This window comes from Glycine max, chromosome 2 (genome assembly GCF_000004515.6).
Source record: "Glycine max cultivar Williams 82 chromosome 2, Glycine_max_v4.0, whole genome shotgun sequence".
NCBI classification, from domain to species: domain Eukaryota; kingdom Viridiplantae; phylum Streptophyta; class Magnoliopsida; order Fabales; family Fabaceae; genus Glycine; species Glycine max.
In genome coordinates, this window is record NC_016089.4 from 46,575,532 (window position 1) to 46,592,596 (window position 17,065).

At 33.5% G+C, this 17,065-nt stretch overlaps 2 protein-coding genes across 2 annotated transcripts; one reads left to right on the forward strand and one right to left on the reverse strand.

Moving 5' to 3' along the window:
• Nucleotides 1-231: 231 nt before the first annotated feature.
• LOC100784509 (sorting nexin 2B) lies at nt 232-5,801 on the reverse strand. The gene is made up of 5 exons (XM_003518373.5): nt 4,632-5,801; nt 3,497-3,706; nt 3,082-3,342; nt 601-687; nt 232-509 (listed from the first exon to the last, which is right to left on the reverse strand). The coding sequence occupies exons 1-5, from the start codon at nt 5,565-5,567 to the stop codon at nt 429-431; spliced, it is 1,575 nt and encodes a 524-aa protein (XP_003518421.1). The 5' UTR covers nt 5,568-5,801; the 3' UTR covers nt 232-428.
• A 5,628-nt stretch (nt 5,802-11,429) lies between these two features.
• Nucleotides 11,430-15,632, forward strand: LOC100797749 (laccase-5). The gene is made up of 6 exons (XM_003519370.5): nt 11,430-11,689; nt 11,792-11,943; nt 12,977-13,221; nt 13,407-13,535; nt 14,083-15,039; nt 15,233-15,632. The coding sequence occupies exons 1-6, from the start codon at nt 11,594-11,596 to the stop codon at nt 15,361-15,363; spliced, it is 1,710 nt and encodes a 569-aa protein (XP_003519418.1). The 5' UTR covers nt 11,430-11,593; the 3' UTR covers nt 15,364-15,632.
• Nucleotides 15,633-17,065: the final 1,433 nt, after the last annotated feature.

A 17,065-nucleotide genomic window follows, 5' to 3' on the forward strand; every position in this document is an offset into this window, starting at 1 on the left:
AAAATTGAAAGATTCCTTGGTTTAATTGGAGAGAAAGTGGAAAGAAAAAGTTGAACATTAGTTTTAATATTATTCTCTCCAATTAAACCAAGGAAAACATAGTCATCCGTATTCTTTTCATACCAAGTTCGTCCAATGTAACTATTATTAGATACACAACTGCACAACAAAAATTAAACATTACTTTATAACATGAAAATCAAAGGAATAACAAGAAATGTACAACTCAGATTAGTTAAAACTTAAAACACATTGAAATCTTGAATGTCGGACAAAAATAAAAGGGATATATGCATATACAACTCTGAGCTAACACTAAGTTCGTCTAAAGTAATGTAACTACATAAGATTAAATTAATGGAACCAAAATCTAGAACTACTTTTCTGCATAAAAAAGGCAAAAACAAGAATTTACAGCCAAGTACATTTTAGCTGCTGTCTCTCAAGTAAGCAGCCGTTTCTTCCGCAAGCTTCTCCCACACAGTTGCTGTCTTCTCTGCATAGCCTGCCTGTAAAATGGGTGAAGAAGAATAGTTAGTGTTCTGAATCAAAAAGATAAACGCAACAGCTTACAGAACATAGAAGATAAATGAGCTTTACTTGATTTGCAACAAACCCTCGCAGCATGCTTAGGAAGTCACTATTCCTCTCTTGATCAATTCTTTCAAGTTCACTCCTATTATTTTCCTGCAAACATTCCACAATCATAAGTGATATTTTGATTTTTGACACAGTATTCCATGATAAAGACTTCCCAACAATATTTCATAAACTTTTTAATTGATATTTTGTTTTTTCTTAAATCTTAATAGAAATTTGAACTAAATATGAACAATACATATAACGAAATCACATCTTAATCTGGAGAACCGATAAACAAAGATATAATGGAACAAATTGTTAAGAGATGAAAAACTGGAACCTATTTTGACAAAAAAGATGAAAAGATCATCCAACATATATGGATCTCAACAAAACTGTAAATCGGAAAGTACAAATTTTACTTCCTCTGGCCTCCACAGTCTTCTCATTTGATGTGACTCATAAAATTTCCCTTAGTTCCATCGAAACAACCCAAAGGTTTTTTGTGATTGCATTAGTGACAACAAAAAAGCAGATTCAGAGTCTACCATAACTGAGAATAACAGATGAGCTAGAGTATTTTGGGGCAGGTGAATCATGCCATACAGAATCTACTGTTATATAGAGCCTAAATTAGCTGATACTAGATCAGCTGAATTTTTTCTTTTCATGGGATGCTTCTTCTAACAATTTCTCCAAAACAAAATATCAGATGAAGCAAACATTATAAACAAATTTTACTGCCCGTGCCTTCATCTGATTCTAATCTGCACATATACAAACTTACCTCATCAATCAATACAAGTTTAGTCCTAATGAAACCAAATTTATAGATTTTACTGTTGATTAAATAACTGGGCTGGTTCAACCTGAAAACCTAGTGAATTGATCCTGTGTTCAGTTTTTTTAACCCATAAAGCAGGAGCGGGAGAAAGAGGAACCAAGAACAGGAAGGGAAAAACAGATAAACAGGTCTCACTTGCAAAACATATTAGTTTGAACTGTTTTTTATTTTTAGAGTTGTTTAACTCTAAAAAATATTTGTTGAGCCAAATAGTGGTCGTCTAATACAAGCTATGTATAACTGTATAAGCAAGGCATGAGATGGATTTCCCTACTCTTAGCTTTTGTATATATTATATGCTTGCATGTTTTATACTCATTATCTTACGTGGGACTCAAATGTAGTCTCCTTAACTTTTAGATATGCTACATGCTTGAATTTTTCAATCGATGTCTAATGTGACTATGTGAGACTCTGAAGCACTATGCAACATATTGATTAACTTGAAGCTTTGATATAAAATATATGCTTGGATGCTCCACTTAGTGTCCCATGTAGTATATTGATGCACTTTCAACATAATAATGGTTATCTTTTTTTTTTTGCTTTAACTTCAAATGCCACTTGGTGGAAGGTTATTTAACCTTTTTTTATAAATCTTGCAGGACATCTAATATGGTTGTTTTGTGCTAATTTAAATTTTTACCTAACTTGATTCCATATGATTTCTTGTTTTTTATTATTTGATCTATTATATAATAATAAAAAATATTGGACTAGTTCAATAAATATTAATAAAAATATAATATTCATTTTGATGGACCCATTTTTTCACCTGTTCACCAATTTAATGATGGACCCAGTTTTTAAAATACTGGATTTTACAATATTGAGATGAGATGGCAAGGATTTAGAAATTAAGTTTAAATCTATTGACTAAATTTACTATTGATTGTATTGAAAAACCAGTGAACTAATCCTGTGTCAAGTTCACTCAGCCCATAAAACCAGAGGAATCAGAACCCAGTATATAGGGATAGTTACACCAATCTCTCTTGAAATTAGGGATAATTACACCTAAACCTCTTAGCTTTTATATATATGTATGCCTGAAACTTCCACTCACTATCCTGCATGGAACTTGTAGTAAAGCCTCCTCATGGGGTATAATATATATTTTATATTCTATATATAGGGTAATTACACTGAATCACCGATCTATCTTGAAGTTAGAGATAATTACACCTAAAACTTAATTGATTTAGAAATTACACTTACGTCCCTTATTTTATATTGTAGTACTCTTATGCTTAAAGACCCTTTATTTTTAAAAAATTACAATACCTCCCTTATTTTTATGCAAGAAACATACACATTACCTTAAAATTAACAAAACAAGAGACATAAGAGAGGTAGGTATAATTTTTAAAACAAACAAGATCGAAGTGTAATTATCTCTTATTCTCTTATATATATGTTGTATGGACACATGAGACAAAAGCAAATGAAGACAATAATCTTCAATATATGACAAATATGGAGACATGCATTGTATAGTATGACAAATAAAATATGGATAAGTCAGTTCTGAAAGTGAAAAATGAGTTAATATGCAGGGGGATAAAAGCTCAAAGTTGCAAGACTACAGCTGAGTCGGAGTTACATATGTCAAAGAAGGGAGAGGACAACCCAATATAAGGTAAGTAAAATGTTACCTTGATTCGTTCATACTCTCTATCTGCACAAATTTTAGCATCCTGAGTAACTCTAATGGCTTCTCTTAACTCTTCAATTTTCCGCATCCTAGACTTGTCTCCACCAAATATTTTGGATGAAGCAACTTCAAGCTTTTCCACCCGTGAATGTAAAGAAGCTAGTTCTGATGAGAGAGTTTGAACAGTCAACAATGCACTCGATCTGTCAGAAAATGCATTGTTGACAGCTAGCATTGTCCCAAGGTATTCATGTAGTTTATCCTGCAACATAAAGAAAATATTACTCATCAACAACAGAAAATAGTTAGGGAATATATCAGGAGGTTAACGCATCTATCATCATGAGAGATTCCACCATAGATTTATAAACAAGCTTAAAGGTTCTATCATAAGTCATAAGAATATGTGTACTTGCCAAATGTTTGATTGTCTGTGTATTCAGCTCTCTATATAACCTGCTTGCTTTAACAGATGCAGTTGCCACATTTCTCATGTCAGCAGCTCGAACTCTCTGAGACTCAAATATGGCTTCTTCTGTCTCAAATTTTGTAAGCTTAACAAAAGCCAGACCTAGTTCACCCATCGTTTCACCCATGTCTTGCTGAAACTTGACAAGGGATTCAGCCTGCAGGTCAATGCGGATAAACAAAATCAAGCTCAGCAATCAAAAAGGGAAAACAATATTGTTCTTATTCAGTTCCACATGACAAAAATGGACATGGTAACACAATTCCAAAAAAGGGGCACATTTTAAACAAAATTCAATAACCAAAGCAACACTTGAAGAGGAATGCCTTTCAATTCAACCAACTAACAATATTTTTTTCAAAATCTCTTTCAAGAAGCTACTAAAAAGTGCTATTATTTCCCCCATAATAAGCTATAATAACATGCATCCATAGAGTGTTTGGAAGTGCTTTTACAGAATTATTTAGACATATCTTATAATTAAGTGCTTTAGCAGGTATTAGGATAAGCTCAAAAGCAACTTAAAGCTTCTTATAAACTCTTAAACTTCTTTCGATAATTATTACTTGGTTAAGTACCCAAATGCACTTAGTTAAGCTTTTAATGATCTTATTGAATAAGCACATAGTTAAGCTGATTACCCAAAAGCACCATACTAACAAAAATGGAAGCTTATAATGAACTTATCAAATAAGCATTTAGTCAAGCTCATTACCCAACTGCACTTAGTTAAGCTTATAATGCCGCCATAGTTAATCTCATAGTGAATAAGCATGTAATTAAGCTGATTACGCAAATGCACCATAGTCAATTACCAAACATGGAAGCCAAAACCTTATAGTGAACTTACTGAATAAGCATTTAATTAAGCTCATTACCCAAATGCACTTGGTTAAGCTTCTAATGCACCATAGTTAATCTCATAATGAACTTACTGAATAAGAACTTTAAGCTGATTACCAAATGCACCATAGTTAATCTTATAATGAACTTACTGAATAAGCACATGGTTAAGCTTATTACCCAAAATGCACCATAGTGAACTAACAAACACTAAAGGCAAAATCAGTGAAACACAAAACCTGCTGAGAAACATTGCTAAGATGGTGCTCAAAATCCACCAACTTATCCTTCCTCTCCATGAACTCCTTATCCTCCTCCACAACAAGGGGCTTGCTCCCAACCCAGTCATTGGCAACAGACTGCTTCAACTCCTTGAAAATCCTGAGCAAGTCCCTCCCGCCCTTGGCCGGCTGAGCCACCTCTCCCAGCTCCGCCTCTCCACTGAACAGCTGCCTCGGCAGTCTCACGGCGCCATCGAGCATCCGCGACGCAACGTCGGTGGTTTTCGCCAGCGGCAGCCGCTCCTTGGCCTCGAGAAACAGCCTGAGCTCCTCGCTCCGCCCGATCACCGGGTGCGCCGCCAGCTTCCTGAGGTACTTCTCCAGCGCCACGCGCCGCTGCTCCACGAACTCCTGCTTCTGCATCACCTGGCTCTCCACCGTGCTCTTGTCAGGCCGCACCGGGATGAAGAACCCGCGATACGCCAACGCCAGCCGTTCCGAGAGCGCCACCACGTCACGGAATCGCCTCCGGACGGCGAACTCGGAACCGACGCCGCCGTATTCAGGGAGGTTGATGAGCGTGGTGATGAGGTAGGTGTAGAAGGTGGCGGCGCCAGGGACGAGGGAGGTGGAGGTGGCGAGGTCCTGCTCCTTCTGAGGATCGGTGACGGAGATGTGGAGGTAGTCGCCGGAGCCGAATCGGGCGGCGGGGGACTCGACGGCTTGGTCGTGGCCGTTGGAATCGAAGGAGGTGAAGATTGCATCGGCGTAAGAGGGAGGGTCAAGGAACGAGTTGAAAGGGGAATTAGGGCTTTGCGGCGACGTAGGACGGTGGTGATGGTGAACGGAGGAGCCGTCGTCGTCGTGGTGGAGGATCAGCGAGTCCATTATCTCGTCGTCCTGGGAGGCGTGGAGAATGTGATGCTGTTGGTCGTCGGAATCGTGATTCATCATTTTGGATGATCTGGTTACGAGGGAAGAGAATTGGAGATCATGGTGAGCAAATTGGGAGTGTGAAGAAAGCGAAGAAGAAGGAGTGAGAGTTAGGTGCTTGGTGTAAGAAAAAAACAATAGGCTCGTTTTTCTTGTGTGTCACACCCATTCAGACTTTAGATGGATTAACATCTGTTGGCTGTTTATTATGTGTGGAGTTTCTTGTTACTACTATATTGCCAATCTCCTCTCTTTGCTGTAATTGTGCCATTATTTCCTCCAATGTTCTTTTATTTTTCTATCTTTCAAATTACTATGTTTCTTTAATTGATTAAGACAAACTATGTAGTACTTTGTAGAGCGGCTTCAAATTATGTTTTCCAATTGAATTAGTATTTTGAGTATGAGTATTGTATATAATAAATAAAATAAAATAAGTTATCCATTAATTGATTGTTTAAAATAATTTTATATTATTATTTAATCATAATTAATCATAATAAATTAATTTCTATTTGAATTCAAAATCTCTATTTAAGTCAGAATGATTTTATATTTATCAACGTGTTAGATGATATATAATAAGTTTATTAATTTTAATGATAATTACTTTTAAAAATTATATAATGATAATTTGTGATTGGAGGATAGTATAAATTTTCCGTGCATAACCATTAAATTTATAAATAATTTTTTAATATATAAAGATTTATAATAAATATTTTTAATTGTGATATATAATTTTAAAATGATAATAATTTCTTTTAAAAATATTAAAATTTACTTTTTTTATGTAATTAGGTTATTATTAGTATAAAATATTTATCGGGTCTATAAATAACAAAACAAATCTTTGTAAAAAAAATATTTTAATTATATTTTTTTTTATTTATAAGACTTAAATTTAAAATTTTATTTAAAGGAATTGAAGCTAATTTCACTAAGATCATCTATTTGTTGTTATATTAAAATTTAATTTAGAAATGGAGATAAAAAAAAGTAGATTAAAAATAATTGATAAAGATAAAAGGAAGATGGTTTGAAATGGCTAAATTAAATTTTCTCAATAATTTAAGCTTTTGAAAGAGTTAAATGGAAGAGATTTTATAAAAATTAAATGTATAAGTTATTTTTAATTTTTGTGGAAGTTTAATTTATTTTATCTAATCATATCTCTAATTTACCGGGTCAAATTTTGGTTTAAGAAACTGATCCTAACCAATCTTTGATACATCCGTTCGTAGTTCATCCCTAATATTGAGGGTGTCATCATTGATAAATGTTTATGAATGTGTTTAGTATATTTCTCTTAATGATTGTAATAATTAGGATATGACATTCTCATTACAGAATCTTAGAAAGAAAATTAGTACATTTATCATGGGCAATTAAACGATGAGCATGTGAAGATGTTTGCTTTAGTTAATGCCGATTTGAAATGAAATATGTGTCTTCTTGTTACTCGTGTAGAATTCTTCAAATAATGTTACTTCGGAGATGAAGCATTAAGCGTACTTTTTTTTTTATGGTGCGGCCTCCCCATTTTTTTGTTTCAACTAAATCTTATTACGTTTGAATTGAGTGTTTATTTTTTGTTTTTGTTTTCTAAAAATGATTTTTATTTTCAAATTTTAAAGAATTTAATTAATAATTTGATATGTTGATAATCAATTAACCAAGAAGACATGAATGATTTTTGTCACTCAAAATATTTGAGCTTTGTGTTAAAAAAAAAAAACCACTTGTTCACTAATATGACGAATAATCAATTGGTTTTTTTCCACTTCATGTAGAACAAAATCCACCATGCGATTTTCTTAAAATTTCTCGAGATGATATATGTAAACATATTAGACTTGTTTGGATATAAATCAAAAACATTTTTAAGAATTTTTCTACTGAAAATATAAGGTTTTTTATTCTCAAAAATACTTCTAACCTTATATTCAAACATACTCATATGCGTGTTAATAGAGCAAGATAGCAGGCCAGACTCATTGAATGTTCTATTCTATGTGACTATGTCACAACGGGTGAACATAAAAATGACACCACTATTAAGAACTTAAGATGCTTATATATCCGTTATGATTGGGCTAATTTTGAGACATTGATAGGTGAAAATAAAGGTGAAGAGATAAGTAGGGAGGGAAACTTCCTTGTTCCTAGTCAAGTAGACAGTAACTAGTATTATTAAGAGAAAAAGCATAGAAGAGTGGTAAAAGTTATAGATCTGCTTGATGCAAACACACAACCACAAATCACAAGTCATTGGTGTGGAGTAGTGATTATGGTTTTTGGCTTCTTCCAGCAATTCTTATGGGCTTATGGTTAACAAAGAAGAAAATGTGACCCATGCATGTGAGATATCATTAGGAAGGTGGATGGCATGTGTGCCAAGGCCTCAATTATGTTTCAACCTTTTGTTTTGTTTTTGTTTTTTTAACTTTTTTTCCTTTTTGACAATGACTATGAATAATACATATTTGCTTAATTGCATATTGACCATCTGCTGATCTCACTCACTGCTTATCCTCTGGTCTAGCTCGTCCCTCTTCCTGTTTTCAGTACTCCATTTATGTTTTCCTTGTTGCATGTATGTATAAAAGCAGTACTTTATAAGGACTTCACCTTTCCGGTTTTACTCTTTTCATTCATACTAATATTTATGGATAAAGTATTTCAACAATTTACTTTAACTTTGTTTAAGTTATGGTACAATCAATGGAAAATTTCCCCATTTGTTATTCTTTTGGTTGTTACTTGAATCATAAATTTGTAAATATATATTAATGACAATTTTAAGAATTCATAAATAATTAATTATTTAAATAAAGCTTTTTTTTTTGTTGAATATGATGGTAACAAGCAATTTTTAAAATTAAAAACTAAGAAGAGAAACAAACAGCGCCCTTAGATTCATGGAATGTTCAAGTATTCTTCCTCAATTATTTGCCTTATTCTAATGAAAATGTTATATGAACACCCACTATTGAATACCTAAAAAGAGAGAAAAAAGAGGGGGAAAAATATAAATACAATAGAGTTTATGATGTGATATAAAAAAAATATTAAAGATATATTTAAAATAATAAGATTTCTGTGTATCATTATCTACTAATCGAATTAGAATATATCAAAACATGATAATTGGTGTAAAGTTAAATCAAGTTTTCAATTTAGTTAGTTAACAAAGTTTAGATGAGATTAATTCAAGTGTGATTCTCGTGATACAAAATAGTTGTATAAAATTTGTCCTTGTACACCAACCAGCCAACAGAAATTTTCGTCCTTGTGACATCAATAGAGCTAGGGGCGTTAGATGCGTCACACATGGAACATGCACATAAAAGTTGATACAGCATTATAGTGAGTTCGATGAACTTGTAAGGATTATCCTCTCACCGATCGAAACTCGTGTTAGGGCTTCATTTCCATAACATGTGCATTTTACAACAAAGGAAAAACTTATCATTTTGAGCGTGGTCTTTAAGAAGGTCCCATTTCTATACCGAAGAAATGATGGATTTGCTGTTTAATTTAATTTCTTTAATCTCTCTAATTAATTTGGATTAGAGAAAACGTTGACGGGAATTAAATTTGCTCAAGTTCGCACCCACTTATAACTAACCATGAAAATGAAAACCCAAGAAATCAAACACCCCAAACAAGAATTAAGGTGGGAAATAATTATATTACCAGAAAAATGAAAAGCTATTGCGAGAGAGACCAAGCACCAGCAAATTTTGACAAGGAATTGGTTTCTGCTCTTGTGTCAATTTTCAGCTTTCTTGCTTTATTTTTTATTTTTTGTTTTCACACTGTGTTTAACGACTTTTGAAGTGCTTCCTATTATTTCCATCTCAAGAATATGAGAAAAGTCAGTAACAAACTCTACCAACTTTCATATATGATGTTGTTCTTTCTTTATTTCTTGTTCACCTATTCAATTGGTCATTTGGGTTCCCTATCTCGTGTTAAGTTTTGTCACAATCAGCCTCAATTGACATGCTTTCATTCTCAGCATCTAACGGTTTTGTGACAAACCAAAATAATCTTTTGGGGCCTTGGCTACATGTTGTTATCAACTCAATCAAAGACACTATACCTTCTTACGAAAGATAGAGTGAGAATACTACTAGAGGAAAACGTTCCACATATCTTCCTTGAGATTTAAGAATTTATAAATTGTACGAATTTGCGTCACGACAAATTCTAAAATAGACTAGTCCAACCTTTACCGTGTCCGTTGCTATCATCAATGAAGTCAAATAATTTCATGAGACTTATGTGAAAGAAACTAGTATACTTAGTTAATATTTAGTTTATAAATAATTGAATTGGATATGATATTATGAAAATACATTACATAACGAACAGATCATTAGGGAAACCAAATCCTCCATCACATGGTCAAACATCTGAAAAAGCTGCTACCTGTGACATTTTGTTTAACATGTGGCGCTATGGTGATCACCCCCTGAAGATGTTTGTCAAAGTGATGATATATTGATAATTATACATCCAAGTACGTATTCTTGAGTATGACTGCAAGCTTGTGTGTTATAATTCCCCGTTGATCATCCACGTTTGAAATATAGGGAGACAGGCCACCTAATTTAATACTCGATCTTAAGTTGCATTTTTCTCGAGTATCTCTAACTAAATTCTTGTTGGACCCAATCAAATCACGTTGATTTCGACCCTATTTTATTTGCTACTTACCTAATGGCAACACCATTCTTTACATTTTTAATATTAGTTTTTTTTTTCCTATCAATAGCCACTTGAATTAAACAAAACTCTTAGCCTAAATATCCTAACATATAAGCCTTCTTGAACAACTAGCCACTTAACAAGTTGGAGAAGAAAAGAGGGCCATGGCATACCCAAAAGAGAAAATTAGCCTAGCATGTGATCCGGAGCTTAAGAAACGGCCTCTTTAGCATTTAATCATTTATTGGTTAATTATAGATCAATGCATTCAAGTAGTTTAGTCTAACATAAGAGTTCTTGAGCAACTTGCCACTTGAATAGTTAGAGAAGAAAAGAGGGTCAGGGTATACCCTAAAGAAAATTAGCCTAACATGAGATCCAGAGCTTAAGAAACAGCCTCTTTAACACATTTAATGCTTAATTATAGATAAATCAAGGCAATATTTAAGTGGTGATAACATTCTAAAACAGAGTTTAGTCCAACAAAGGGCAAACTATTATGTTTGCAGAAGTCATAGTTATTTTTAATGAGTATTAATTTTTTCATCAAAGCGATTACCAATCTTTTTAACAAGTGATTTATTTTCTCCAACCACCGAAACAAGAAAAAAAGAAAGTCAAATTGGACTAACACAATTAATTGCACTTTTCTTCACTTTCCAAACTTAGCTTACAATTAAATAATACTCAATCCCAATTAACAAGAATCGCTAGATAAAAACAAAGTACAATATGTTTGACGGGGCAAGGTTACTTGCACAGAATTACATGTTAGTTTGCTATAGGCAAACCATTTCAGGCCATATGGTAACTTCTTGACAATAAAGAGATACATAGGACACAACTAGACTTGGACAGCAAAGATAAAAACCTTTTTGCTGTGCTTTTTAGTTGTGGACCCTTTGAAATGTCGAATACTTTCACAGGAATGAAAAAGTTGAGGATGTAATTGTACCGCGTTAAATGCCATTAATTAAAGGGAAAAGGAGTAAATTATTCTAAGCCCATCTTAATAAATAAATTATTCTATTCCTGAACAGTCTCAAAGTAATTATGTTTTGCGAAAATTCAACCTCCAAATTGAAGACTTGAGAAGCAAGCATTCAGGAACGTAATTAACTAGTGGGTGCAACAACTTAAATAGGGTTGAACTAAGTTTCTTAGAGTGCCTCTGACCAATTTGCCATAACAAAATTACCTAATCTGCCAACCTGGATGACTCAAGCTCTCTCCTTTGTTCTCCCCTATAAAAGCATCCTCCTCCCACTATCACTTCCATTGCAATTGCAACCTTAACCATCATTGGCACATAGGTCTTTTATAAAAGAATTATGGAAGCTCTCAAGACCATCTTCTTAGCCCTTTCTGTTGTCTTAGCTTCAGCATTGTATTCAGTCAATGCCAAAATCCAGGAGCATGAGTTTGTTGTACGTTCTCTTTCCCTCACTTTTTTTGTTCTCTCTTTCCCTTTCTTGTGCCCTTTTTTCCTTGGTAAGGTAATTAACTTATTGCCATTTGTAACGAGACAGATTCAAGCAACGCCAGTGAAGAGGCTGTGCAACACCCACAACACTATCACGGTGAATGGCCAATTCCCTGGCCCAACATTGGAAGTCAACAATGGAGACACTTTGGTCGTCAAAGTCACTAACAAAGCTCGTTACAACGTGACCATTCACTGGTATCATATCAAATTAAGCAATCTAGCATTTCGGCTTTCACCCTTAAATATACTTTATTAAATGTCATTAATTATTAAAAAACCACTTATTCATACAACAAAGTCATATATTATATTTTCTATAACATTATTTCTTCCTTTTATCTTTTTTCTCATCACGTCAATCATCTTGTTTTATATTCTCTCTTTTCATCTTTCTTTGTTGCATAACATTTATCACGAAATTTTTGTACCAATACAATTTCTCTTCTAATTTTTTTTTAATTAAATAACTTTTATACTTTTGATACAATACTTTTTTTTTAATAAAAACTTGGTATTTTTGTATTTTTAACATGTGCTGATGATCCATGAGTATACTTAAAATTCAAAAACAAAAGTTCTTTTAGATTTTTTTGTACTTGGGAGAATTAAACGCAAGAGCTTTGCCTTAATTAATCTTGTTTCCATTATGCATTGCATGCTACATATGTATTACCTTAATCGAATGACATTGAATTGAGAGAGATTCATAGGCAGTACAAGTATGAGAGAATATAGTTAAAGATAATTTAAATGAATTAATTGATATTATCTATATCAATAATATACAAATATTTTTTGATAGTTTATTCTTTAAGAACCCCACAGTTAACTGTGTTTGACTTGAAGTAGTCATGAGATGAATGACCTTCTGAAAAGTTTCTAAGGAAACATGTAAATGAGACAAAACATTCTGAAAAGTTTATAAGGAAACGTGTAAATGAGACAAAACATTCTGAAAAGTCTCATTGATTTGTGGAGACAGTCGTTGATCTTGAAAGTAGTCAAAAATGATTGTCGAGGTTTCGAAAAGGATTACCTACAAAAAATTTTGATGGGTGGATAGTTTTGACCAGTGAGGAATTAAGTGAAATATCACCGCATGAAGTGTCGTAGTAGTGTAAAAGCCGTTGAAAAGTAGATAATTACTGCATGCATGAAAGTTTTACAAGAAAATGTTAAGAGTGACTTAGTTTTTGCTGCTCCTTGTTAATTTCTTGTATGTGTTTAGGCATGGAATTCGACAAATGAGAACAGGATGGGCTGATGGACCAGAATTTGTGACTCAGTGCCCTATTCGTCCTGGAGAAAGTTACACCTATCGTTTTACCATTCAAGGACAAGAAGGAACACTTTGGTGGCATGCTCATAGCTCATGGCTAAGAGCAACAGTTTATGGTGCTTTAATCATTCACCCCAGGGAGGGAGAGGCATATCCTTTCACTAAGCCAAAGCGCGAGACACCAATTCTTCTTGGTAATGATTATAATTCACATATATGATATTTATAATTGGTAATTAATGAAGGCACTAATGAAAACGTGGAGGGGATGATTAAGGAAACGATATTGGGGGATTTGTTATTTTCTTTTTTCCTTGGACAAATATTATGCACATGATGAAGATGGCTTAACAGTGAAAATTATGATTATTATTATTAGGGGAGTGGTGGGACGCAAACCCGATCGATGTTGTGAGACAAGCCACACAAACAGGAGCAGCACCTAATATTTCTGATGCATACACCATCAATGGTCAACCTGGTGATCTTTACAAGTGTTCTAGCCAAGGTTTGATTATTTGTTAATTTCTTCATTGAACTCATTAATTAATGTGTTAATCTACAATTTACAAAGGCTATATATTTTATATACATATATAACCCTTTTAACAAGTGATTTATTTTCTCCAACCACCGAAACAAGAAAAAAATGGTCGAATTGGACTAACACAATTAATTGCACTTTTCTTAACTTTAAATGAATGTGTGATGAATTGAAGAGTGACTGTACCAATTGATTAATAATCCATGAATTTGAAATGTAGATTAACATTTAATACATTTTTTTAAACCATAAAGACAAACCTAATATCCTAATTTGATAGTATAAATACTACAAAAGACACATGCCTCCGTTAAAACAAAATAGCAAATTTTTTATAAGTACTCTTGGAACAAAAACAAACGATTTTTCAAAGCATCGCCATGCAATATACAACTTGTCTAAGACACATCCTGCAGATCCTAAACTCCTAAATAGGAAGCTAAGAAAACAGAACATTATTAATTTGTAGTACAATGATTTGACAAAGCGGAGATGATTGGGAATATTGTAGGCAGCACCATCGTTCCAATAGATTCTGGCGAGACAAACCTCCTAAGAGTGATCAATGCAGCACTGAACCAACCCTTGTTCTTCAAAGTGGCGAACCACAAGCTCACGGTGGTTGGTGCCGATGCTTCCTACCTTAAACCCTTCACCACCAACGTCATCATGCTGGGACCAGGCCAAACCACCGATGTCCTCATCCAAGGTGACCAACCTCCCACACGCTACTACATGGCCGCACGTGCCTACCAATCCGCGCAAAACGCACCGTTTGACAACACCACCACCACCGCCATTCTCGAATACAAATCCGCACCTTGCCCCGCCAAGGGTTCTTCGATCAAACCCGTTATGCCGTCTCTCCCTGCCTACAACGACACCAACACAGTCACTGCATTCAGTAAAAGCTTCAGAAGCCCCAGAAAAGTTGAAGTCCCCGCAGAAATCGATGAAAATCTTTTCTTCACCATTGGCCTTGGACTCAACAATTGCCCAAAAAATTTCAACGCAAACCAATGCCAGGGACCGAATGGAACGCGCTTCACTGCCAGCATGAACAATGTCTCGTTTGTTCTCCCCAACAACGTTTCGATCTTGCAGGCTCATCACCTTGGAGTGCAAGGCGTGTTCACCACTGATTTTCCTACGCAGCCTCCTGTTAAGTTTGATTACACTGGTAATGTGAGTCGTTCCTTGTGGCAACCTGTTCCAGGGACTAAAGTGACCAAGTTGAAGTTTGGATCGAGGGTGCAGATTGTGTTGCAGGATACTAGCATTGTGACCCCTGAGAACCACCCCATTCACCTTCACGGGTATGATTTCTACATCGTGGCGGAGGGGTTTGGGAATTTCGACCCCAACAAAGATACTTCCAAGTTCAACCTTATTGATCCACCTATGAGGAACACTGTGGCTGTGCCAGTCAATGGATGGGCAGTTATCAGATTTGTTGCTGACAACCCAGGTAAAATTACTTAGTTTAAATCAAACTAGTATTTTGCACCAAAGAGAAAAATCATTACATGAATTATATATTTGTTGACTTTATAATGAAAAATTATGCTAATTTATTAGTTTAATCTCAATTTTGTATTGTCTAAAAAAATATCATTTTTTTATGTTTAATGAAAAATAATTGGTTGATGTGATATGTGTAGGAGCTTGGATTATGCATTGTCACTTGGATGTTCACATCGGATGGGGTTTGGCCACTGTGCTCTTGGTGGATAATGGAGTTGGCCTGTTGCAATCCATAGAGCCCCCTCCCGAGGATCTGCCTCTATGTTAGAATAATCAAAATCAAAATTATTGAATTTGTTACCATAGTTCAGTTCCAAAATTTTCCTAGTTCATTGTTGTTTCCCTGTATTGGAGGTATTTCTCCTTTTTCTCTATTTTGTTGTTCTTTTCATATAGAGAACCGGGTTTAAAAGAGATGGTGGGGTGATTTTAACACAGAATGCCGTCTGATATGGTCACAAGCCTGATTGATTAAATTGATGTTAGTTGTTTTCTTCCCCTTGTGGTTAATGTTATTAAGAAAGATGATTTTGACTATGTCTATCCCTATATTTTCTATACCAAAGTGTCTTTTTATTGTGTGTGTGTTTGTGTCACAAGAGATAAACTAAATACAATGTTTAAAAAGGAAAAAAAATACACAGTCTATTACTCAATGTCCGATATGAAAGCATTGTATTCGACATTGCAAATGATATCAAACAATAAACTAACGGGGTAGGAGTTAAATATTTTCATGATAAAGTTGGAGCTTAAAAGGATAAATATTAATTGGAGAAAAAAGAACAAACGAAGCACAATATAACAAAAAAAAAAACTAAGAATAAATAACACATGCACTTATCTAGTTATAAATTGACATGGTGAATTTGTTAATTTTAATCTTCAAAATCATAGTAAGAATAATTTCTTGTTAGTTTGATAGTTCATTTTTTTACACTAATAATATGTGCCTAATAAATTTAAAAACTAAATGGTTTTGGAAAATTAAAACACGACACATTTTCATCGAAGTAGGATTGGATAGTAATGCATAGAATGATTACAAATGATGAAGTGGATGGATTGTTGAGGTATAAGCTCTGTATGTGGTAGACAATCAAATATACTTAGACATGCATGTTTAACTAGATTGAGAAATGTCAATTGAGAAGTAAGCAACTGGCATACCATCTCGTCCAAATAGATACAGAAATGTTGAAAGGCGAGATAACGCGACAATCACATAATTTGCATAATAAGCATTTTGGAAAAACATAATGTCAAACAATTGTGAAAAATACTTTGTAGGGAAGATCAATGTGGATACAATGGTAGTGAACAAATTATAAAAAAGTCCATTCTCTACAAGTAATCTAACAAGTAGATCCAAAAACCAAAAACATCCTGGCCCAACTTCTTACCTATGCAAGAACAAAGCCAGGAATTGGGAGAAAAACAAAGTTATATCTTGGAATATATTACTCTTATCTATTATCTATTACTATTAATAAAAAAAAATTACTATTAATAAAAGAATGTCTTGGATGAACACGTGTCAACATTGGATTAAAAAAATTTCCTCCAAAGACTTCCTTTCTTTATTTTTTATCTCTTTTAATTCAACCTTTTTCTTTTTTTCTTTTTTTTTATATTCTATTATTACTACTATCTACCTCTTTTATAGAGAAAAAAAAAATCTATTTTATTATCTATTATACTTTTTTCTTCTTCTTTTTTTTCAATTTTTTTTTCTTTCTTTTTTATTCAACGCTTTTTTTCTTTCTTCTTCCTTTTATTTCTTTTTTATGTTATTTTATTTCTTTTTCTCTTTTAATGTTTTTATTTCTTATTTTTATTTTTAGTTATTTTATCTTTTAATTATAAATGTATACAATTACTTATTACTTATTCAAACTAATTATAATTTAATTAATTAAATTTATTTTATTTCAAAATTCTATAAAATTATTTCTACATTGAATAAAATA